Raw genomic sequence first — 26,143 nt, 5'->3', positions numbered from 1 at the left:
GCACAGCTTTTCAGGAACTAACGCATCACCACACTTCCTCACACCCGTTTCACCAAAAAATACTTCGACGCAGAGGTATGTGGACACGATCACCGAACTACGGACTGCAGGAGCAGATCGAAGTGACAAGTCCAAAAAGAAAACCTTGGAGCCCTTGTTCAGAACTGTCCAGAAGCCCGAACTCTGAAAGCTTGGCAAGGCCTTCAGCAAGTCCGCAAAGCTACCAACCACTTTTCTGGCGTCCTCTTCTGCTTGGGTTTGCTGAGAAAGCATTATTGCTTTTTTCAAAGATGCGGCTTCCAAGCCAGCTCTTTTCGCACCCGGTGCTTCTCGAACGCACGCTTGCGGACGCGATCAATAGGCAGGGCAATTGGGAAACAAGCTTGGAACTGCTGTTTTCGTCAGACGAATGTTTTTCATGGCAACTTCGACCACTTTTTCTGTCTTGACGTCCGTGTAAGATGTCGTCTTCAAGTAATCTGATGGCAAGAAATGCTTTTCACACAACTGAAATAAAAAAAGCCGTTACAGGTATGAAGCTCGAAGAAAATGTTGAATTTACAAGCGCGCCGACAGGTGCAGAGACCCATATATTGTGCACGCGTGCACGGATGCATTGCGCACTATACTGACGAAACCTATTCGTCTGGAAACCCAGAATAACAACAGAGAGAAGAAATGCTTACCACTGTGTACTTCGTTGGCCAGAAGTCCTTCCGAGGAACAGCTCTCGTCCATGCTTCCCGAGTGGCTTGGTCAGATGAGAATTTGTGCACTCGGACATTTCTTCCTCCGTCATAATTGGCCTTGCACTTTGGTGCGCAACAACAGCCAGGCATCGTTGCGCTTCCGTGTACGATGAACCACGCACAATCGAAGAATCGCGTTTACGGTGCAGCATGTCCCACCATAGCCACCAAGAAAAAGCTCCCCGCTTTGCCGCTCTAGCGTTGCAGTCACGGAGAAAATTTGTTTTGAGAACGCGCGCCGCGTTGTAAAATGCCACGCTCCCCCATCCACCGCTACCATCCGACTCTCGTGACGTGTTGACAAGGAGAGGAGGTGAAGCGGTGGCCTTACATTTTTTTCTAGGTAGCGTTGGCCGTGAGGCCCCTGGAAGACGAGCGTTCCGTCGAGCGACCCTAGAAGGGGCACGGTCCTGGTAGTCACCATCCTCGCCGCTGGGGTGTCGGGATCGGCTCCTGGATCTGTGCGAGCTGCTGAGGGCCGGCTTGAGAGGGGTTGGCGACCCAGTTGGTTGGCTGGATTGTTCGCGGTTGCGCCGTTCTCTTCTCCGTTGTGTAACTACAAACGGAATTTGAAACCTTTGCTGGCAGGTTTTGTCGGCCCTGGGACGAGGGCCTCTGCAGAGGGTGCATTTCGGTGTACATTCGTGCTTATCGTCCGGGTTGCTCGCACCACAGCCGCGGCAGATTGCATTTTCAGGGGTTGGGCAAACGTCAACTCTGTGACCAAGCTTTCCACATGCATGGAAAACGTCATTTTGTTTTCGACAGAGTGAGAATTTGACCAATGTGGGACCACAGTTTACGTAGTCCGAGAGCTTGAGTCCAAAAAACAGGATGACTACCGTGCTAGTGTTCTTGATTCTTTTGACCTCGAGGGTGCTTGGATGATTGGGTTGAATGATGAGGCGTTTGAGCTCCTCTAGCTGGATGGTTAGATCAATGTCGCGAATAACTCCTTTGCATGAATTTTCGGGGGCTGCCACATATGCACTAACTTCGTAACTTGCTTGTCTAATACGCATCGCTCTCACATCGGCGTAGGCTATGTCATTGCGCATTGATGGTGTGCTTGCCACCAATATGTTTGGCACCATGTTCGGACATACAATATCTTCTGCCGTATCCGCCTCCGTAAGTCTAGCGGCGGTAGTGAGGGCCTGGGACACTCTGAGGTGGTCCATCTTCTTGATGTCCAATCCTCCACGGGCACAGATTATGACTCGAACGTGCTATTTCGGTCGTCGAAGCAATATCGAAGCAGTGGTTAGCCGTGTCTTAAGAGCATGGCACGGAGGTAACAAATAAAATGAGAGAGCATTGCGTCACGCAGCCAGCCTTGGCAAGCAAGCTCTTCGTGATGCCATCCCCTCCGCTTCTTCGCTTGCACGATCGTCTCAAGACGTGACCTCTAAGACACAGCATATTTATTGGCCGGGAATTGCTTCCGGTAAGTTTCATTCGATGCGCATTTCGGCTCCTCTGCCTGCCTGCAGAGCTGGAGGGGAAAGAACCTACTGCGCGCTCTGATGTGACGATCGCATATTGGACTGATATGTTTGGCTTCAATCTAGTTGCGCTATGCTCTCCCCTAAGTATTTACGTCCCCCACGATTTTCAGTCCGTAAGCCTAGTTACCTTCGCGAAACACCTAGTTACTGGAGACGTGAATTGCAGCAACAACACTGGCAACGACAGCTTGTGACGCTGCGTCCGACCACAACGCGTTAGGCAGGTTTTTGTGTTACGTGGGCGTACTTGTCGAAGAAGGGGCAGTTGTGCCCGAAGGAGAATCAGTGAACACGATAGCATGGTTTAGCGTTGAGCTCCAGCTTCTCGTACGGCTTTCCTACAATACGTGCAAACGACATGGCACTGCGCAGTACGCCTGTGAACTCCTGCTGCGGAACAGTGCCCTGACGGATGTGTCGCAACGATGGCGCCACGAGGAATGCCGGCGGCAGCAGCGTTGCCGGCTTGGAACCTTGGTGGTTGAGACGATTGGAACACCGTCGGCGTTAGCCGGCGCCCAATCAAAGCATTAGAGAGATTTAGCTTGACGTTTGTTGTCTGCTTCCCTGAGGCCAGTGTATGCCCCACGGTGTGGTATACACGCAGCTGCTCATCAGAAATGATGCCTGTATGCGCGCAACCCTAATGCCGGCAGCGGAAGACAGAACGTTGCCCCGGCAAGGGCGGAGCCGGCAAACGCAGTTGGTGTTGCCGCTTTTGCAGCCAAACGCAGTGCGCATCTTAGGGAGGCCTTCTAACCTTTCGCGCCCGAGCTGCGCGTGCGCACCGGTACTGCCACAGCACGGCGACGGTGGTTTAAATGTGCCTCGAGTGTCCGTACAATTGGTATTGCAATAAAAATAAAAGCAACCCTGCATGTTAGGTGACCACATGCAGACGTCCACGTCTACGGCAACCCCGTATTGCGTGATGGGCGACACGTTTACGGAGAAACTACAACTCCGTAATGGCTCTAAGTGACACTTGACCCAGCGTCTAGTGCAGAATCGTTGCGTTGTTTATGTGTGTGCGTGAAGCTTTAATGTGTCCGTAGGCGAAGGCGCGGCCTTGTGAAGGTGACGTTACCTTAGCATGGAGTCGAGTACCTCGACAGGGCCGGCTTGGCGGCGCTGCTTGCTCTGCATTCCGTCGCCGCCGTCAGCGCCGAGGCGTCCCACGGAGCACATGGCCACCTTGAGGCAGGCGTCGGGGTCCACGTTGTAACGCTTCAGCACGGCGTCAAAGCGCGCCGAGACGCTGTCCTCGCTGCGGTTGACACCCCAGCCTGTAGTAATAGGAACCAGCACACAAACACACACTGCAGTTCCATGGGAACACATTTAGCTGCGCATGCACATTGTCAAACCGTTGCAACTTCGTAGATGGCGCTACGCGGTGGACTTGTATATGCACATGTTCTCATCACCATCGCCATCAATTTTTTTCTTTCGTGGCAAGGAAACTGAGCAAGTGACAGAGCCTAACGACATTTACGTCTTCGCCAGTGTGTAAAATTAATTATCATTCTAGCGTACTCTATTCCTAGGCAATAAAAGGTACAAACAATACATAGAGTGAAATCAACCAACCAACGGACATGCACTACGTAGATACCAGTGCCCGTCTGACAGCACTGCACGTGCACCACGTACTGTCGGTCTGTCCTGGTCTTGCGGTAGTCAGCACATGAGGCATGGAATTGTCTAACTGGAGGCATGGCCCACCCCTCATTTCGATGACCTTGTGCGCTACAGACACTGTGGGAGATCGTACGTGAGGCCGGTTTGACTGTTAGGTTGTGAAAGCGTTTTAATGCTTAAGCATTCTTTGGCGAGTACCACGGCAATTTTGCTAGCAAAATCGTCTCCGTGATGTGATAAGCGTGACATTTCACTACAGGGATACATACGAATCGATAAGAATGCATGGGGAAGCCTATACTAGGGGTGGGCCAACTTAAATTTGGGCGTAGGCCAACTTGAAATTTCGAGCTGGGCCGACATGAAATTTAGGGCTGGACGAACTTGAAATTTGGGGTTCGGGCAACGAAAATTTGGGGATGGGACAACCGAAACTTGAGAAACAACAGCGAAAGCTAAGTAACAGCCCAGCCAAAGAATGATTACACATTAGTAGACAATTGTCAGAATTTCTGTGTAATTGTTTTCTTTTTCTTTATTATTTAGTTGTTTTGTTTATAACTCTTAAGAGAAGCTCCCCACCCTCCCCCACTGCTTAGGTCACTGAGCCAGATTCTTGACTGTAGCTAACTGTTTCTGTCTTCCCCGTCCCCCCTGCCACAGTGTAGAGTAACAGGCCAGAGAGAGAGAGAGAGAGAGAGAGAGAGAGAGAGAGAGAGAGGCAACTTTATTCTTCAGAGTGGGGAGCAGAGAGGTCAGATGGACGCATCGCCTGGCGGCCATCTGGCGTTCCTGACGAGCCTATGAATTAGCAGGCGAGATCAAGGTATAGCTCAGGCCGACTTCTCGGCCCTTCTGTACATAAATTTCTTTCTCTCTCTACCACAAATACACAATCCAGCGTTACAGAGTCTGAAGAAGCATTATTTGGCCCATGTTCTTAGTACACTGGTAGGCCTTACGTATGCCGGCCCCTGCAGGGCGCAAGGACATTTCAATGGCTTCGTTGCGGCTGTAATTGTTTATGATAGTGGCACCGAGCCGCGAACTACCCCTTAAGGACTCTAAGTTTCTCGGCTCATGCTCTTGTGGAGTGGCTGATCGGGCTGCGCACTCTATCTCTGCTATTATATTCCAACCAATGCTTTGAAGTGGATGACCATGTTCCGCTTCTCTCGACAATGTGTCTTTCTGATTCCCCTACTTCGACGAAGGCAAATGGTAGGCACCTGAAGTAGCAAACCTTTTACGGAGAGGAGACCTCTGGAAGCATGCTGCAGGCGTTCTGTGCAAAGAGAAGATATGAGGAGGTGCTAATATGTATTGAGCTTTATCTAGAAATAAATTCAACTTGGGCAGCTCTGAATCGCAGAGCAGATAAGCAGATTTCTCTATCTTAAGTGGTGCAAAGATGAGCTACGTATGTTTGAAGCTCATATTTATTTTCTAAGTTTAAAGTGAATACGACAGCACCTTCAGGAACAGCTCACTGTGGAAGAGCATATGACTATACTCAAGCTGCTGTTCCTCCGAGGCAAACATTCGAAGCAATTGTTGAAATGTCGTAAACATGGTGCAACACTGACACTTCGTATGCTACCGCTAAACGTTGAGTGCGCAATTTCATAAGTCGCCATATGGCTGTTAAAACCAACAAACACAACGAAAGTCCTGTTTCTATCTCTGAAGTGTGCCTGCAAGTGTGAAAGCACCAAGGACATAATGGAGGACGGCCGAGTATCAGCCAAAATTACTGTTGCACACCTTGGAAGGTGACGTGAGCGAGCAGGTGCCAATACTGCAAAAGGAAAGACAGTTGGGTGAGTTGGTAGGATAACATATTCTTGGTTTGCAGCACTCGTCCTGTCTTCTTGTAGTCTTCGTCTGTGTCCCTTCGAGCTACAAAGCAAGAATAATTACAGGTGCCAATTCTCACGGAAACTAGGAAATAAGAAAGCGTGCAGCAAAGTGGATCTAAATATTTTCGACAGCTGAACAAAAGAGGAAACGTGCGCAGACATCAGTGGAAGTTCTGCAAAATTTTGCTAAATATCAGTCAAATTTCCTGGACAAACTGGTAATGCAAGATGAAACATGGATTTCTATGATCTCGAGGCAAAATCATCATTGTCATCATCTGCTGGCGCTATAGGGTTGTGTTTAAGAAAAAGTCGAGTCCCTCTATGTCCAGTCTCCTCGTTCATTCATAGCGAAGGTCTGGAATCTGGCAGCCTTGGTGCCATTAGGTAACGTGCGAGAGATTTTTAGTGAGATGCCTCTTCTTCTAAGTAAGTGTTAAACGACGCTATCGGACAAAAAGTGATATGCCACATCCTACCGCCATGGCCCTGAGTGGCGCTGGCTAACACTCCTAGGGCTAGATCTAGTGCACATATATATACAAGATAGTGGGAGGATTGATGGCCATCGCCGTAGCAGAATCGGTAGTGCAAGACACGGGTGATTCGTAGGTTGTGGGTTCGGCTTCCCTCGGCGACAAGTTATCTCTTCGTCTACTTTCATTGTCCCTTTTCTTTATTATTTTCTACATTTAAATTTCAGCCACCGTTAATTACCTCTAAGCTTTCCTAGGCTTTGTTGCCTGTTGGCTTTATAGTTTTATGATTAACAAAACATCGCGCCCCCCTGTTTCCCTGCTCCTTGTTCTGGCTAAGGAATGGCTGCACATTGGTTCCCTCAGGTCAAAGTTCCATGTGCAATGGTTGGTGCGGAAGTAAATGGCAATAGTCTATTCTTTTAGATAGGAAAAAAATTCCGCTGTTGGACTAGCTTCAACAAGGTTCAACCATTATTGCAGAGTATTACTGTGCTTTCCTGACAAATTTGAGAAAGAATATCAGAGCAACACGTCAATGAAAGCGCTTCAAATGTGTAGCATGACAAAGCTGTTGCATGATACTGCCTTGTCGCGCACTAAAGGTGAAACAATGGAAAACTGACTTACCTAGGCTTTCAAATGATGCCCAATTCGCGGTACTGACCTGTGTTCTTCTGACTACATTGCTCCACAATCTCAAGAAACACCGAAACATACTATCATTTGGGAGAGTTCTGGTGGCAACTAATCCTACAAACAAGTGGTTGCACCATCAGCCGGAAGAACTTAGCTTGCAGGGACTTAAAAAGGTGCAGGGAAGATGCAAGGCAAAAGTACATTGACTTCCTGGCCGAGTATGCTGAATAGTGTGGCAGTTACAGGTTCATAGCTCAATGTTTTCCGTGTTCGGCTGAGTACTTATCAGGACTTTCTCGTAACAGCTAAGCCAAAAGGCTTTACTGCACGACGAACATCGCTGTACTGAAGCAAAACCACGCCAACTGAACAAAGCCGTGTTTTAAATGCGCATGTTCAAGTTCTAACGTACATATCAACGCAGGCGACGCGTACTTGCCACATATCAAATTGTAGTGAGCCGAACGGCAAGACGCACTGTAAAAGCCGTGAGGTAACTAACAATCGATAGCTTTGTTGGGAGAACTTCTGTCCAGAAAGGCAAGCAACGCATGAATTACAACGACTGTGGCTTATGTAGTCGGTGGTCGTGGAATATGATCTCACGGATCAAGTCCTTCTCTTGTTTATTGATGTATTGCTGTACATTCAGGAGTAATACATTGTGCTTACACATATTTGAGAACGTACAACACGAACTCTGCGTTGCGCGCACTATGTAATTAAACGAGCGACTGCGTTGAAATGATTTGGGATACAGTAGGCGCGCATTGCGCACAGCGATAACTTGATAACAGCGGCGATCCCCTAAAAACGGTCACGCCAAAACGTAAAATGGTGTACTGTGGCATTATTAGGTGCAGCAGAGGTGAAATAATCTATGTATATATGATATTACACACATAGACCGTGGAATGCCACCTACGTGCGTACTCTAAACGCAAAAGTACCGGTGGTTTAGCTAAAAGTGTCATTAATACTCAGATTACTTCTTTCCGCAACATTCAGCTCCTGTTAAAGAGGCAATGAAGGTTAGGTTGTATGACGAAACGAGGTCAGCCGAAGAATAAATGAAGGAATAGCAGGTAAAATATGACACATGCCCCCGTAGAAGTATATGACGCGTCATTAAAGAGTGCCGTCATATCGTCGCGTGGCTGTCCCTGCCTAGATAAGCTTCTCCACTATGCTGGAAGTGACCAAAATGGGTTGAACAAGGAATGTCACGGGAACCTCAGGTGAAACAGTTTACTAGAAAAATGCGATTGAAGACGCAGGAAGGCTCTTCATCCTAAGGAAGTAACTTCAGACAGCCGGAAAGAAAAGTGGGTGCACAGGTGTTGTGGATGCAGCTGTTCTACTGAGGCTCTTGATCCGCGTTTGCGAAGTTGGTGGAACTCTTCGGCATGACATGCAGCCGCAGGAATATGGTAAACGAAAAATTCGCAGTTCCGCCCGAAAGGCGAAACACCGATTGCGATAGCAAATTAGTAGATGGCTGTACGAAGTAAATATAGTAGCTTTATCGGACGTATAACCTTGTAAACATTCACTTACTAACTAAATTAACAATGATATAATATGTAAGCGTGACTCAACGAGGACGTAGAAACAAACAGACACACTGAGACAGCGCTGTCTTTGTGTCTGCTTCTTTCGACGTCCTCGTTCAGTCACGCTTACACATTCAATTATTGATTCAACCCAACTAGCCTGCTAAAGTGTTTTAAGTGAAGTGACCAGCATGGTGTCAAGCACGCACAGGTAAAACTGAACACATCTCGCTCGATGAGCGCAGAAACTCGCTGTCAAAATTCTGGAGCGAGCAATCGCGGCAGCAGCAAGCGAATTCACCTTCATGCACCTGCCGCTTTAACGCGAACGAAACACCGAAAGCACAGAGCATACGAAACTACCGGCACTGCGCGCACTCTGCAAACATCGCAGATCAGCTTGAAGATGAGACCCGCGTAGGTGCGCACTTCAGCCACGTCGCAGACCAATTTCAAGACGCGCGAGCGCCGGCAACGCGTCCCTACGGCGTCCGCCAAAGGCCTCTACTACGGCGTACGCGATTTGCGTAGCCAACGCCGTAGTAGACGCCGCGGTTGTCTCCACTCTCTCCGGAAAGGCGGGCGATGAGGACATCGAGGCACCCTAGCAGCCTTCGGAGAAGAACGCCCCTGCTCCCTCACCTGACCCCCCGCCTTGCGCGCGACAGGAGAGGGCACTATTAAGAACGGCCCGCTGAGGTGCAAGTTTTGCCAGCCAGTTGCGACAGCGGCGTCAACTTTTCTTGGACAATGCGCCACGTCCACCTCTGCGTCGCGGAATTGCCGAGATGAGTTCGACGAACCAGGCTTTGTGACGGAACCCGCCACCGCCGATCTGGTCTGCTGTGAACAAGGAAGTCCTCGAGGGAGCGTAGTTCGAGGCCCCTTCCCACGCACCATTTCTGACGTCAGCCCCGAGTTCTGCGAAGACTGTCTGACCTCAGTTGAGGACCGTGAACCTGTGCGGAAGTGTGTGTGTGTGTAATCCCACGCGCAAAGAGGCGGCTCATCTACGGTGCCTGGTCGGCCGTTTTCCTCACCTTGGGATCGAGGGGGGACCGGGTGTTTATAAACCGCTGTTGTGCGGCTGCTCAGGGTACTTTCTCTCGCAGTCATGCTAGACTGATGAACTGCAACGTCCTGATGTAGATACTGTAAATAAAACCATATTCCTCGTTCTCGATGAGAAGCAGTCCTTCCCTTCAACAACGTCCTCAGCGTGGATAAGTTGGACGACGGCATGGGCCAGCTACCATCTAATTCATGCCTGACTCCAATCTTGGCAACTGATTACGAGCGATGGGATTAACCCCCCAATCTTCACAGCACGGATCCGGACCGCGTTCCTCGCTCGCGCACGCGATATTGAACCACGTTCGCTGGTTCACCCTCACACGCTTTCACTCGTACGGAACCTCACGGTGGCGCACATGGCGACAGCGACGCCGACGGCAACGGTGATGGCAGAAATGGGCGTCGAGTGTCCGTATTTATTATTTTATTTATTTACAAATACTGCAGGCCCTATCCGGGCCCAAGCAGGAGTGGGTACATACAGCAACGTAAATTACAACTGTCAATGAGCAATTAAGAACACAGCAAAAACTTGTACATACATCATTGTAACACTATACGTAACAGGAATAAACATGAACATACAACAGTGCAATACATAAACAAAATAACAATGAAAAAGCATAACGCAAAAACAACTGCTATCATTGCGACAAATTTAGGGGTCAAAGAAAAGGTTATTTGAAAGCTGAACGAACGATTCTGTTGTATTAGTGTTAACTACTTCTGCAGGTAATTTATTACATAGCGAAATTGCATGGGGAGAAAGGGAATGTTCATGGATGTTAAGATTACTAAATGGTTTCTTATTTGTTTTGTTGTGGTTTGTACGAGCAGACCGCATGGGGGGCTCAGGTAAATAACATTCACGCGGTATTTTGTAGTGACCATGGTACAGGTGATATAAAAATTTGATGCGAGATACAATTCTGCGATGAGCTAGTTTTTTTTCAATTTTACCCTGTCGTGAAGAACGGACACACTAGAGAAACGCGAGTATGTGGAGTATATAAACCGCAAAGCTAAATTTTGCACTCTATTTTCTTGATTAAGTATTTTTGATGAGGGCTCCAGATCAAATCCGCATATTCTAATTTTGGTCTGACAAGAGCTTTGTATGCTGTTAACTTAACGGTCGATGAGCTACGGCGCAATTTCTGTTTCAAAGATGCCAGCTTTTTTAGCGCGTTGCTGCAAACGTTTTCTATATGGGGTTACCAACTTAAATTGCTTGTGAGTGTGACACCTAAATACTTCACTCGCTTGGTTTTATGTATATAAGAATTATTAATAATATAAGCAAAATCTAAGGGTTCTTTCTTGTTGGTAAATGTAATAGCTGCCGTCTTCAATGTATTTAGCTTCAATCCCCATGTTTCACACCATACGCTAATTGAGTGCAACGCCTCGTTAAGTCTTACTTGGTCGGAGTGATGATTTACATTAGTATAAGCAACACAATCGTCAGCAAACAACCGGATCTTCACAGGCGATTGAACACATAAGATGATGTCTTTGATATAAACTAAGAACAACAAAGGACCGAGAACTGACCCCTGTGGCACCCCTGAGTGCACGTCCAATGTACCAGAAACGCACTCTTTAACAGCAACGTATTGTTTTCTTGAGGACAAATAAGATTCCATCCAACGGATGATATTGCGTTCTATGCCCATCGAGAGCAGTTTAGTTACTAAATCGGCATGCGGAACTACATCGAACGCTTTGGAAAAGTCCAAAAACACTGCATCAATTTGACCCCTCATATTCAGTTCGTTCATAAAAGCATCCGTTATCTCAGCTAACTGTTTTATTGTAGATAAACCAGTCCTAAATCCATGTTGATTTGCATGAAGTAAATGATTATTCTCTAAAGGTGTTATAATCGCTTTAAATAAAATGTGTTCTAGCAGCTTACAAGTTGTGAATGTTAAGGAAACTGGTCTGTAATTATTTAGTTCTAAAGGGCATCCAGATTTGTGAATCGGAACTATCCTTGCAATGCGCCAGTCATCCGGTATCACACAGGATTCTAACGATGTTTTGTATATTACATATAAGTACTCTGCTACCCAGATTGCGTATCTGTTGAGGAAGACATTAGATATTTTGTCCGGACCTGATTACTTTTTTATGCCTAGATTACGCAAAAGTCTAAGAATGCCGCTTTTGCTTAAATCTACTTCTGGCATCGGATTACGAAGCGTGTAAGGTTGCAAGTGAGCGTGCGATGCGTTGATAGTAAACACCGATTGAAAAAAACGCGTTAAATTCATTAGCAATAGTCAAAGGATCGTCAATGCTTATGCCAGATGTTCTGATCTCTGTGATGCCGCTTTTATCATTAGATATGTATTGCCAGAATTTCGTTGGTTGCTCCGACATGAAAGAAGTCAATGTAGAAGAAAAGAACTGATCTCTTGCAGCGCCCACTTTATCTTTGAAAGCGCGCACTAGACTTACAAAATGTTTCCTGTCACAACGTTTTCGAGAGCGTTTTATTTTGCGTTTCAGATGTACCAGATTACGATCCATCCACGGGTACTCCCTGTTGATGCGTTTTAGCTTTAAAGGCACGTAGGTGCTTTCACAGTGCATGACTATGTCTTTAAACTTTGACCACAGCACACCAATGTCATTTGTCTCATTAAAGGAAGGTAATAAAGATTCCATACAACTGATAATTCCGTCATCATCAGCATGCATATAGTCTCTTACAAATGTGTCAGAAGGTTTAACATACGATCGCAAGCCCGAAATAGGACACTCAAGAACAAGTAACTGATGATCAGATATAGCGTCCTTGACACTGACTCAGTAGTCTGGAAGCTAGCTACTTGCAAACGCAATGTCAAGTACAGCAGAGCTGGAAATTCTTGTAGCATCCAAAACCAACTGGGTTAACGAAAACGTAAATGCAGTTAGTAGTAATGATTCAGCATTTTTGGAATCTTTGCCGTCATAAGAAAGGCTGCACCAGTTAATTCCGGGAAGGTTAAAATCTCCTTTTATAAGGATGTTGGAACGCGAATTTGTATTTTGCAGCAAATAATCATATAAGGAATCTAAGTATTCCTGAGGAGCATTCGGAGGCCGATAAACCCCTCGTAATAATATAGCTTAAAAAAATTTTTTTTCACCATATAATTGCCATTGCAATAAAAGTTACAGTGACGTTTCAGTTCGTGAACACGGGTTATGCGCAAGCGCATGGACCCCGCAAAGATTCATAGCGACCGCCACGGCGTCGAAGCACAAATGGAAAGTGCTAGAACGCGGTCGCTGCATTGATCTCGGAGCTGCGACGCCTGCTGTGCCACAGGGAACGCGCCATTGCTACACATGCAAAGAAAAGACGCCGCGAACATGCACAGCGAGCACCGCGGTTTCTAATAGTATCTTCGACTGCTCGCGTCCATCCCTCGAAGCAGAAGCGGGCAGATCCGGCGTTCCATGAACTCGGAGGGAGAGGACAAGTGCGCAAGCCGAACGTGTGACTAGCTCTCGTAGGAAGAAATGGCCGGCGCACAGCCACGCGCCTTGCGTTCGACTGCTTCTTCTCGAGTGCAGATTGTGGCGTGCTCGATGCCGCAGGTACATGTATGTACATTAGTGTCACGTTCAGGCTATAAATTATTATTACACTCCCTTACTTGATACACATAGCGACATTCTCCTTTGCAAGAGCTCACTCAGAATTTCCAAGCCAAAAATAAACCCCGTATTCAGACTTAACTTGCAGCCCGCGCTTTACCTAATTTAAATGGTGCCTGTCGTGAACCCACCAAAGGAAACACAATGAGCGCCTTGGGTACGTATGCACCAGACGTCATATATGTCAAGTCAAGCAAGGGCTTCGATTGAAGATACATTTCTGAATACGGGGATAATTCATTATTTATATAAAGCCGCACAATAAGTTAGATCAGTGTCATTTACAACGTTTTTAGGTGACAACACAAATCTCTTCGAACGTATAATTTGGCAATAAACAAACTCTACAGCATTTGTAGATATAACCAAGGATTTATAGTGTGTTTGTCATACATTATATATTTTGTTTCCTGGTACTGCAACGTTAATACTATCGTTCATCTAGATAGAAATGAAGAGCAGTGTGTCATACGCTTCCCTGAGGCACTCCTAAAACTTCGAGTTGTATGTGAGAGCATTTCGTAATTTGAACTTACTACCAGCTTTTATATATCGTTGGTGTGATCTCTCATGCCCTTATGCTATGCCATTTATGCCATATAAATTAACCTTCATTCGCAAAAGCTGTTATTTATACTGTCAAAACTGTGGTTTTATACTGGCTCAGCATAGATCTCTAAACTAAGTACTCGTCATTTAGCATTTTTAAAAGCATAGTTGTTTTGATAACGCGACTGATGTTTGCATTCGTTTGGAGAAGGTACCTAACACGGTTTCGACGAAAACTCTTTTGTACATGCATGTGCATTCCCTTCGAGGCATCGCTATATCTAGAGCTGAAATAAAATTTTTCATTTTTTTGGGTGTTGTAGAACTCCGCCACCTGAACTACAGCGAGTCGTACGTCGCAGACACGGACAAGAAAGAGCGAATCCCACCACACATTCGAGAGTCCATTTGCATCGCACGTGTCCACGGCAAAGTGGAGAGAGAGAGAGAGATACAGCGAGAGAATAAACTCTATTAAAGAATCTCAGTCCGGGTTCGCTCGCTTTGTTCTACTATTCTAGTTGTCTGCCAAGCCGAGGGTCGTGATGAGCTCGATCATGGCACGTACGTAGTCGGAGGAGGAGTCCGCCAGCCACTCCTTAAGTGTCGCGGGTCTACGGGTGGGGGATAGTTTGGCAAGGCTAGCCTAAATAGGGACGGCTCTCCGGACAAACCCACAGAATGTGAGCATTCTCCCGGAAGCCGCCACATGCGATGCAAGCAGGTTTACCTGCAAACCTTGTATGTAATGTTGGAAGTGTGGGGACAAGAGAGAGAGAGCGTCTGTGCATGCCTCCATAGTAGCACCTCTCTTCGCTTCATGTGTGTGTCTGCTTGTGCACACTTCATGGAGTTGTTTCGTAAAATCGTCAAGTTTTTCGCGCCTTTCCGACTCGCCAAGACATGTTGCTCATCCTGACTCCGTGGGTCCGGCCACCACAGAGGAGGCCCCGGGAGATTTGCGCGGGATGTGGCATGGCGCCACGTCGTTCCCCCTGATCCCTGTGTGACTCGGAATCCAATGAATCTGCTCTCTAACGTTGGGGTGTGCGCTGAGGTGCGTTGTTAATGCTGAGTGTAGTGCCGTGGAAACGTTTCTGAGTGCGATTGCCCTGCATGCAGCCTGGCTATTTATTCGCATGAGCAGGCTTTGGTCGTGTGGATTTGGCATGGTCGCAGCCTCCACGACAGCTGTAAGTTCCGCTTGATGTTGTGATGTAATATTGCAGTGTAGGCCCCATGATATAAGTGTAGAGTCGGTTGCCACCCCTGTGCAGAAGCCTTGATTATTTGGAGAGGCATCCATGTATAAGATCCAGAGCTCGGTGTCGTCTTTGAGGTGTAGTGCTCGACTTTGTCGTCTGTCTGTTTTTGTGCCTGCCCCCCATAATACCTCTAAGCCCCGCTAAGCCTCTCCGCTAAGTCTCTCCGCTAAGCCCCGGTAGCACAGGCCGTGCTAAAAAGTGGGCACGTCCTGTGCTACCGGGGCTTAGCGGAGAGACGAGAACTAGGAGTCGGATTCCTGATTAATAAGAACATAAGTGGTAACATACAGGAATTCTATAGCATTAACGAGAGGGTGGCAGGTCCAGTTGTGAAACTTAATAAGAGGTACAAAATGAAGGTTGTACAGGTCTACGCCCCTACATCCAGTCCTGATGGCCAGGAAGTCGAAAGCTTCTATGAAGACGTGGAATCTGGGATGGGTAAAGTCAAATACAGTATACTGATGGGCGACTTCAATGCCAAAGTAGGCAAGAAGCAGGCTGGAGAAAAGGCAGTGGGGGAATATGGCATAGGCACTAGGAATAGCAGGGGAGAGTTATTAGTAGAGTTTGCGGAACAGAATAATATGCGGATAATGAATACCTTCTTCCGCAAGCGAGATAGCCGAAAGTGGACGTGGAGGAGCCCGAACGGCGAAACTAGAAATGAAATAGACTTCATACTCTGCGCTAACCCTGGCATCATACAAGATGTGGACGTCCTCAGCAAGGTACGCTGCAGTGACCATAGGATGGTAAGAACTCGAATTAGCCTAGACTTGAGGAGGGAACGGAAGAAACTGGTACATAAGAAGCCGATCAATGAGTTAGCGGTAAGATGGAAAATAGAGGAATTCCAGATCAAGCTACAGAAAAAGTATTCGGCTTTGACTCAGGAAGAGGACCTTAGTATTGAAGCAATGAACGACAATCTTGTGGGCATCATTAAGGAGTGTGCAATAGAAGTCGGTGGTAACCCCGTTAGACAGAATACTAGTAAGCTATCGCAGGACACGAAAGATCTGACCAAGAAACGCCAATGTATGAAAGCCACTAACCGTACAGCTAGAACAGAACTGGCAGAACTCTCGAAGTTAATCAACAAGCGTAAGACAGCTGACATAAGGAAGCATAATATGGATAGAATTCAACATGCTCTCAGGAACGGAGGAAGCCTAAAAGCAGTGAAGAAGAAACTAGGAATTGGCAAGAATCAGATGTATGCGTTAAGAGACAAAGCAGGCAATATCATTACTAATATGGATGATATAGTTCAAGTGGCTGAGGAGTTCTATAGAGATTTATACAGTACCAGTGGCACCCACGACGATAATAGAAGAGAGAATAGTCTAGAGGAATTCGAAATCCCACAGGTAACACTGGAAGAAGTAAAGAAAGCCTTGGGAGCTATGCAAAGGGGGAAGGCAGCTGGGGAGGATCAGGTAACAGCAGATTTGTTGAAGGATGGTAGGCAGAATGTTCTAGAAAAACTGGCCACCCTGTATACGCAATGCCTCATGATTTCGAGCGTACCAGAATCTTGGAAAAACGCTAACATAATCCTAATCCATAAGAAAGGGGACGCCAAAGACTTGAAAAATTATAGACCGATCAGTTTACTGTCCGTTGCCTACAAAGTATTTACTAAGGTAATTGCAAATAGAATCAGGAACACCTTAGACTTCCGCCAACCAAAGGACCAGGCAGGATTCCGTAAAGGTTACTCAACAATAGACCATATTCACACTATCAATCAGGTGATAGAAAAACGTGCGGGATATAACCAACCTTTATATATAGCTTTCATTGATTACGAGAAAGCGTTTGATTCAGTAGAAACCTCAGCAGTCATGGAGGCACTGCGGAATCAGGGTGTAGACGAGCCGTATGTAAAAATACTGAAAGACATCTATAGCGGCTCCACAGCCACCGTAGTCCTCCATAAAGAAAGCAACAAAATCTCAATAAAGAAGCGCATCGGGCAAGGAGACACGATCTCTTCAATGCTATTCATAGCGTGGTTACAGGAGGTATGCAGAGACCTGGATTGGGAAGAACTAAGGAAAAGAGTTAATGGAGAATACCTTAGTAACTTGCGATTCGCTGATGATATTGCCTTGCTTAGTAACTCAGGGGACCAACTGCAATGCATGCTCAATGACCTGGAGAGGCAAAGCCGAAGGGTGGGTCTAAAAATTAATCTGCAGAAAACTAAAGTAATGTTTAACAGTCTCGGAAGGGAACAGCAGTTTACAATAGGTACAACAGGCACTGGAAGTGGTAAGGGAATACATCTACTTAGGATAGGTATTGACTGCGGATCTGGATCATGAGACTGAAATAATCAGAAGAATAAGAATTGGCTGGGGTGCGTTTGGCAGGCATTCTCAGATCATGAACAGCAGGTTGCCATTATCCCTCAAGAGAAAAGTTTATAACAGCTGTGTCTTACCAGTACTCACGTACGGGGTAGAAACCTGGAGGCTTACGAAAAGGGTTCTACTTTTTTTATTTATGAATACTGCGATCTTGTACACAAGATCATAGCAGGTGGGAAACATTGCGTTAAGATACAGAATTACAGACACAAAGAAAACAACGTTGCACATGGAAATTCAACAAGAGAATACAGCGACAAGGTTAATTAACAACAATCAATTCAGATGCTCTTGAAATGAATGTAATGATGTCTGTCTGACAACATCATCCGTGAGGTTATTCCAATCAGTGATGGTCCTTGGAAAAAGAAATATTTAGAAAATTGAGGACGACGCGTAAATTTAATTTAAGTAAATTCAAGTAAATTGAGGACGTTGCGTCGTCCTCAATTTACTTAAATTGAGGACGACGCAACGAGCTATGGAAAGAAGAATGATAGGTGTAACGTTAAGGGATAAGAAAAGAGCAGATTGGGTGAGGGAACAAACCCGAGTTAATGATATCTTAGTTGAAATCAAGAAAAATAAATGGACATGGGCAGGACACGTAATGAGGAGGGAAGATAACCGATGGTCATTAAGAGTTACGGAATGGATTCCAAGGGAAGGAAAGCGTAGCAGAGGGCGGCGGAAAGTTAGGTGGGCGGATGAGATTAAGAAGTTTGCAGGGACAACATGGCCACAATTAGCACATGACCGGTGTAGTTGGAGAAGTATGGGAGAGGCCTTTGCCCTGCAGTGGGCATAACCAGGCTGATGATGATGATGATGATGATGATGATGATGAATACGGTCTAGCGTGTCCCACGGGGGATATTGTTGTTCCCTGTCTGGGCATTGGGTATATCTTAGCCTAGATCACGCATAAATGCCCGTCCCTGTCTAGATAGCTTCAGGCGATTAAATTTCGCCTCTTGGTGCAGTTGTTTGAGCTCGTCCAGTTTAGGCAGCACTGTCGTCTCATCGACTCGGTTGGATCGCGAATATGCAAAGGTGCTTAATATAACTCTCGTTATCTGCCGGAGCATGGTTTCAAGTTTGCCTCTTTGTGTGTTTTGGTGATATGTATGTATGCATATTGGTCCATTATTCGAGGTATACCCAAGGCCATGGTAAGGCTTCTGAGTTGGTGTTCTTTGATACCTCTCACCCTTTGTGTTGTTCTTGTAAGTAGCCTCTTGACTTCATGGAGCTGCTGAATTGTTTGCCGCACCCAAACATCCGCATTATCATTGTCCTGCAGCAAAAAGCCCAGGACCCTGATGGGCGTCTTTCTCGGGACAATATCTTGGTTTACTTGTAGTGTTATCAGCTTTCGTTCGTCTTCTGTCTGTTGTTCGCTTTGGTTGGTTACCACTATGTGTTCGCACTTGGCACTGGAGAAGGCAAGGCCCCTTTCTTAAAGGTATAGCGCCGTGAAATTAATAGCTGTTTGTAATGTCTCTTGACTTTCAGCTGGAGATCCTCTGCTGGCCCAGAGCGTGACATTGTCCGCATAAATTGTAAAGTGAAGGTCTTCTACACGCCTAAAGAGAGTTGGCAGCTTGCTTAATGCTAGCGAGAATAGTGGGGGTGAAAGAATCGACCCTTGGGGTACACCTGTTGTCAGGTACCTTTTTTCGGACTCTTATTTATTTACCTTCACGGTGACTGTGCGGTTTGTAAGAAACCCTTTTACGTAGTTGTAAAGTTTTTGATCTGGTTGCATGGTTTGCAGTCCTTCGAGTGCCGGTTGGTGGGTAACGTTCTCAAGTGCTGCTTTGATATCCAACCCCCACTATGGCATTGAGTTGGCTGCTGCTCTGTGCTCTATATATTTCTTGTATGACAAGCATTGCATCCTGTGTGCACATGTGCTTTCTAAAACCAATGACTCGACGATCGACAGAAGTGCAAGGTTCCTGCTGCCATAGGAGTCATGTAAGGGCCATTCGTTCCATAATATGTCCCGGACATGGTGTCAAAGAAATGGGTCGCAGGCGGCTAATGGCGCTTCGGGTCTTATTGAGCTTTGGTATTGGGATCACGGTAGCCATTTTCCAGGTCTCCGGCAGATCGCCGCTTTACCAAGCTTGTTTGATGGTAGCCAGGAGCTGTTCGAGTTGTGTGTTTGGCATATTGCGTAGCATCTTGTTTGTGACGCCACCTGGTCCAGGCACCGTGTATCTTTTGCTTGCATTGGTGGCTGCTTTAAGCTCCCCAATTGTAAATGGCTGGTCTGGAGGTACCTGACCGCAATCTTGTATGGATGGTAGCTGTCGCTGATCTTTCTGTAAGGTTACCGAGGGTAAGAAATGATTGGCTATTTGTTCTTCGAGATCATACGCTCCGATTTCCACCCTCATTTGGATTGCTTCCAGGTGGTTCTTTCTCCTGGGTTGCCTAAGAAGCACCCGAAAAAGCGACCAGGCTCGGCTTGTGTGCATGTTGTTTCCAACTTGCTCGCACATCTACATCCAGTTGTCGGTTGAGAGTTTGTCGGCGTATTCTTGCGCCTGCTTGGTGATGCTATCTATAAGGGCTTTTAGGCGCTTGTTCAGCTTGTTCTTTTGCCATTTTCTGAGTAGCTTGTGCCTATTGTCCCATAGGTTAAGTAGGTGTTTGCGGGTGGTCTTCAGTTTTTTGTACAGTCTTGGTTGTGCCCTTGTACGCGGTGCATAGTGTTTTCGCCCATTCTTCCAGGTTATCAGTGCACTCTCCTTGGAGAAGACTCATGAAAACATCCCACTGTGTGATATTTGTGTCTCTAGTGCGATTTCTTTTAGTCGCGCATTGCTTCTGTGGTGTGGGAATGACTATTTCTATGACGCTGTGATCACTACCCAACGTTTCCCCGGCGTTTTTCCACTCCACTTCCTTAGCTGTCCGGCTCCAAGTAAAGTCTGGGTTTGTGTCTCTTTCCACTGAATTTACACTTTCCACTGAATTTACAATACGAGTGGCAGTTTCTATGTCATTTAGAAGCGTTAGGTGGGCATCACTTTCGTTTTGTAGGAGCAGCCTTCCATTTGGTGTACTTGATAGTAGTCCCACGCCTCATAGTGGCTGTTGAAGTCGCCTACCAACAGCAAGTCCTTCTTGCTATGCTTTTTGAGCAAGCTAGTCCATATTTTGCGATAAGCGCCTCCATTAGGAGTACGGTAAGTGTTAATAACGGTTACGTCGTATCGTTTGAAGAAGTGGCATTTAACCAATACGCTTTCCTCTTCCCCGTTGTTCATATTGTTACCGTGAAGAGAACGAAGAAGTTGGATTGGACTAGACGAAGACGAAGTCTGGCAGTTGCCTGAACGCCATATACGCCAGTTGTGAATATACGTTATTTTGCACTCGTAGGCCTGATGTCTTCATGCAACATTTTGGTGGAAGGTGCGGGGTACAATCACGGAACTTCGCAGCGGACGTCATCTACCTGCCGCCACAATGGCAAATCAACCGACACAAGCGACAACGCCTCTGCAGCCCGTGCCAACGGTCATCCTCGCTCATCCGCGGGACCCAGGAATATTTTGTGGCACGGAGAACGCCGACGTCGAGTACTGGCTTACGATGTACGAACGAGTGTGCGACAACAACAGGTGGGATCCAACAATGATGCTAGCAAACGTGCTATTTTACCTAAGAGGAACTGCGAGGCAATAGTACGACACACACGAAGCTGACCTAACGAGCTGGGATGTCTGCAAAGAAAAAAAATGCGAGACCTGTTTGGCAGACCTGTCGGTCGTCAGCTGGCGGCGAAAAAAGAACTTGCGTGTCGCGCTCAAACGTCCACAGAATCCTATGCCGTCTACATACAGGATGTGCTGGCCCTCTGTCGCAAGGCTGATGACAACATGACCGAGGCAGACAAGATTGGTCACATATTGAAAGGTATTGCAGACGATGCCTTCAATCTCCTGATGTGCCAAGATTGTGCCACTGTGGATGCAATTATAAAGGAGTGCCAGCGCTTCGAACAAGCGAAGGGCCGCCGCGTCGCTCAGACTTTCAACCAATTGCCCAATACCGCCGCGACATCTTCTTGCGAAGACCCGCCGCGCTTCGTTCAGTCCACAGGACTGGAAGAAATCACGCGCATCGTTCGCCGTGAGCTTGAGGCCATGGCTGCGGCTCCAGTACGTTCTGACTGTCGGGAAAGCGTGCCCGCTTTCTCCGTTATACAAGCGGTCGTTCGGGAGGAAATAGCAAGTTTGGGCATTCCATCTCTCTGCTCGGTCCGCCATACAAACACCTACCAGATTTCTCCGGCTGCTCGCTCCCAGACGCAAAGCTTTCCGCCGCCTCGTCGCAACCCAGCTGACTGGCGCACAGCGGATGATAAACCTATCTGTTTTAATTGTTCCGGTATTGGACACGTCGCCCGTCATTGCCGCAACCATTGGTCGTCGCCTCCTCGGTGGTCGTCTCCGAGTCACTACCGCCAAGTACCAGACAATCGTACTTTCTTGGCATATACGCGACTAGGAACATCAACGCCGACAGTGCTCCACCAAGATCCAGCCGCTCCCCGTCTCCGCAAGGTCGTAGGTCCCGTTCGCCTCTCGTTTACCGCTCTTCGTCCCCTTCTGCAACGGGTCGCTTCACTTGGGGAAACTAGGCGGTGCAGCTCCCGGAGGTGAAGCTGCAACTCCCACCTGGCCCACAAATCCTCTGTTGACCCTGCGTACATGTGTAAACCTACTGGACATTGAAGTTGATGGCGTTCCTGCTACATCTCTCGCTGACACAGGAGCGCAGCTTTCAGTTATGAGCGCTGCTCTCTGCCCAAGGCTCAAAAAGGTTCTGACACCCGTTGTACCGTGCACTGTGCGAGTCGCCGATGGGAGTACTTCACCTGTCCTTGGAATGTGCACAGCACGCGTGACCACTGGGGGCCATTATGCCGTTGTTCTATTTATCGTCCTTGAACACTGTCCACATGACCTCATTTTCGGCCTCGACTTCCTTTCAAAACGCTCTGCCCAAATTGACTGCTCCTCAGGTGTTGTACAGTTGGATCTGCCGCTTCCTGCCGACGCAACAACTTGTGTTTCACACCGCTTATGTTCTGCTGAATTTGCAAGGCTGTCTCCACAAGCGGCTACAAATGTCCTCCTGACGTCCTGTCCCGTACCTGATGGCGAGTACGTCGTGTCGCCGCTTACTGACGTGGTTTTGTCGCGCAATATTGCCCTACCGAGCACCTATTTAATCCGGATCCGCGAGAACTGCGCTCGCGTGCCCATCCTCAATTTTGGATTTTCGTCGCATGTGCTGCCACACGGTATCGCATAGCGTATATCACTCCTTTGAAAGAATTTGAGATTTCTTCTTTGACCTCTGAATCCTTCGTCAGTACCGACGGACCTTTGTCACCCACTCCTCCGTACTCGACGCCTGCGGACGATGTTTCTAAGATGATCGCCCCTGACCTTCCTTCCGAGCAAACAACCGCTCTTCGTCACCTCCTGTCATCTTTTCGGGACATCTTTGATTTGGACGACCGTCCATTTGGCCAGACATCTGGTGTCACTCATCGCATCAACACCGGTGACGCCAGCCCCATTCATAGGCGGCCCATATCGTGTCTCCGCCACAGAAAGGGCCATCATACAGAAAGAAGTTGACAGGATGATGGACAAGGACATCATTGAACCTTCCAGTAGCCCGAGGGCTTCACCGGTTGTCTCAGTAAAGAAAAAAGAGAACTCGTGGCGCTTCTGCGTTGACTACTGTCACCTCAACAGGATAACACAGAAGGATGTTTATCCCCTGCCGCGCATTGATGATGCTCTTGACTGCCTTCACGGATCCCAATACTTTTCATCAATTGACCTCCGCTCCAGCTATTGGCAGATTAGCGTCGATGAGACGGACCGCGAGAAAACAGCCTTCATCACACCGGACGGTCTGTACCAATTTAAAGTCATGCCGTTTGGATTATGCAATGCGCCAGCTACATTCGAGCGCATGATGGACTCTCTCTTGCGTGGCTTGAAGTGGTCTACGTGCCTCTGTTACCTCGACAATGTGATTGTGTTTTCGCCGACATTTGAGAGCCACCTGCGGCGCCTCACAACCATACTCTTCGTGTTTCGCAGGGCTTGCCTTCAGCTAAACTCCTCCAAGTGCCATTTCGGTCGCCGTGAAATTAACACACTCGGCCATCTTGTAAACGCCGCCGGAATCCAACGTGATCCGCAGAAAGTTCACGCCGTGCGAAATTTTCCTGTACCTTGTTCAACAAACGATGTCCGTAGTTTTCTGGGCTTATGCTCTTATTTCCGGCAATTTGTGAAAAATTTTGCCGACATCGCTCACCCTCTCACTGACCTTAAGAAAGACGTCTCTTTCTCTTGGAGACCTCTGGAGGAGAAAGCCTTTTCTACCCTGATTGAGCGGCTTACAACTTCCCCAATTCTGTCACATTTTGACCCTTCTGCGCCTACTGAAGTACGAACTGGCGCGAGTGGTCATGGCATCGGCGCTGTCCTCGCTCACCGTCAACAGGGCCAAGACCGTGTCATCGCTTACGCTAGCTGCCTTCTTTCCACGCCCGAGCGAAATTACTCCATTACTGAGAGAGAATGTCTCGCGCTCGTGTGGTCGGTCGCGAAATTCCGGCCGTACCTTTTCGGTCGGAGCTTCTGCGTCGTAACCGATCATGACGCCCTCTGCTGGCTCTCCTCTTTGAAGGACCCAACTGGACGACTTGCACGTTGGGCATTGCGTCTACAGGAATATACATGTTCTATTATGTATAAGTCACGGCACCTGCATAAAGACGCTGACTGCTTGTCCCGCAATCTCGTGGATCAACCGGACGATACCGATGCAGACTAGGACATCAGTGTTCTATGCATCTCTGACTTCCTCTATATTGGCGACAAGCAGCGCAAAGATTCTGTTATTCGAACACTTATGGAACGCCTAAGCTCCTCGTCCAATGACCCGTTCCTCCGCATGTTCACCTTGCGCGATGGAACTTTATACCGCCGTAGCGTTCGTCCTGACGGCCCGGAGCTCCTCCTAGTCGTTCTCAAGCATCTTCGACTAGCCGTGCTCCAGAACCTTCACGACGCTCCTACTGCTGGACACCTGGGGATCACTCGTACATACGACCGGCTGCGGCGCCGCTTCTTCTGGCCCGGCATTTATCGCTCTGTTCGCCGTTATGTCGCTTCTTGCGACCTGTGTCAGCGCCGGAAGACGCCTGCTACGCCTCCTGCTGGTTTGCTTCAACCAATCGATATCCCCACAGAGCCCTTCTTCCGTATTGGCCTAGGCCTCCTGGTCCCCTTTTGAATTTACATCAAAGGCAACAAATCGATTGCTGTCGCAACCGATTATGCCCCGAGATATGCCATCGCGCGAGCGCTACCAACCAGCTGCGCTGCAGATGCCGCAGACTTCTTACTATACGACGTCATCCTGCACCACGGCGCCCCTCGCCAGTTGCTGACGGATTGCGGCCGCTACTTTTTATCGAAGGTCGTCGATGACCTGCTAGCTCCTGCGCAGCAGAACACCAGATTGCTAACGCGTACCACCCTCAAACGAACGGCCTCACCAAGTGACTCAACCGCACACTCACTGAAATGCTGGCCATGTACGTTTCCGACGATCACCGTGACTGGGACGTCGCCTTACCATACATCACTTTCGCATACAACTCGTCCCGTCACGACACTGCCGGATTTTCACCATTTTACCTTTTGTATCACCGCGACCCCACCTTGCCATTTGACACGTTGCCACCTTCAGCAGTACAATCACCCAGCACTGGTGACGCTCGCGATGCTATTGACTTAGCCGCCCAGGCCCGAGATGTCGCCCGTCATCGCCTCACAGTCTCGCAAGCTTCTCAAAAGCGACGCTAGGACCTTCGGCACCGAGACTACCATTTTTCACCTGGTTCCCTTGTCCTTCTCTGGACGCCTTCACGTCACGTCGGCTTGTCTGAAAAACTACTTTCCCGGTATTCTGGTCCGTACTAGATCTTACGCCAACTGTCCGACGTGACATACGAGATCGTCCCAGTCGGTCAGCCTTCAGTGCATCGCAACGTAACCAGCGATGTTGTTCACGTCGCCAGGCTTAAGCCCTATGTCCCCCCATTAAGTAAGGCTCTACAATTTGCACCGGGACGGAGCTACTCCGCCGGGAGGGTGATGTTACGGTGAAGGGAACGAAAAAGTTGGATTGGACAAGACGAAGACGAAGTCTGGCATTTGCCTGAACGCCATATACGCCAGTTGTAAATATACGTTATTTTACACTCGTGGGCCTGCTTTCTTCCTGCAACAATAATATTACGATATCATCGAGCGATGCTCAAGGGACGAGCAGCCGCGAGAACGACGACGAAGTGGGTCTGTGCCCTTGGCGCGAGTGAATGTCGGCCTGGTGCTCTGGCTCCATTCCAGTGTAAATAGCCTGCAAATTGCCTCCTTGGTCCGTGTCTTTCTACACGTAACATTCTGGTGGAGGTGCTGGGTAGCCGCGTGATGTGGTGTGTGATACGGCGGCTCTTGGCTTGTTCAAGGCGACGGCATTCCTTAATGATGATGTGGATTGTCGAGACGTTGCCGAAAACAAGCGAATTGAAAGCGTCGTCGGCGATGCCTTTTAGAACCTGTGACACTTTATCTGATTCAGACATAGATAGCATCGTCAGCTTTGCGGCATAGAGCACAGACGTCGAAGATGTATGAAACGTAGGACTCTGTAGATGTCTGAACACGAGACGCAAGAGC

At 47.9% G+C, this 26,143-nt stretch overlaps 1 protein-coding gene across 1 annotated transcript in view; it reads right to left on the bottom strand.

The window, feature by feature from the left end:
• LOC142588986 (uncharacterized) overlaps positions 1-26,143 on the bottom strand; it is a 53,878-nt gene that overhangs the window by 13,285 nt on the left and 14,450 nt on the right. Inside the window, exon 2 of the mRNA XM_075700779.1 lies at positions 3,345-3,543. Coding sequence (XP_075556894.1) covers positions 3,345-3,543 — 199 coding nt within the window. The remainder of the gene's footprint in view (positions 1-3,344; positions 3,544-26,143) is intronic.

Source organism: Dermacentor variabilis, chromosome 7 (assembly GCF_050947875.1).
Source record: "Dermacentor variabilis isolate Ectoservices chromosome 7, ASM5094787v1, whole genome shotgun sequence".
NCBI classification, from domain to species: Eukaryota; Metazoa; Arthropoda; class Arachnida; order Ixodida; family Ixodidae; genus Dermacentor; species Dermacentor variabilis.
The sequence above is the reverse complement of the archived record's forward strand: the minus strand, read 5'-3'. Positions and strand labels throughout refer to the sequence as shown.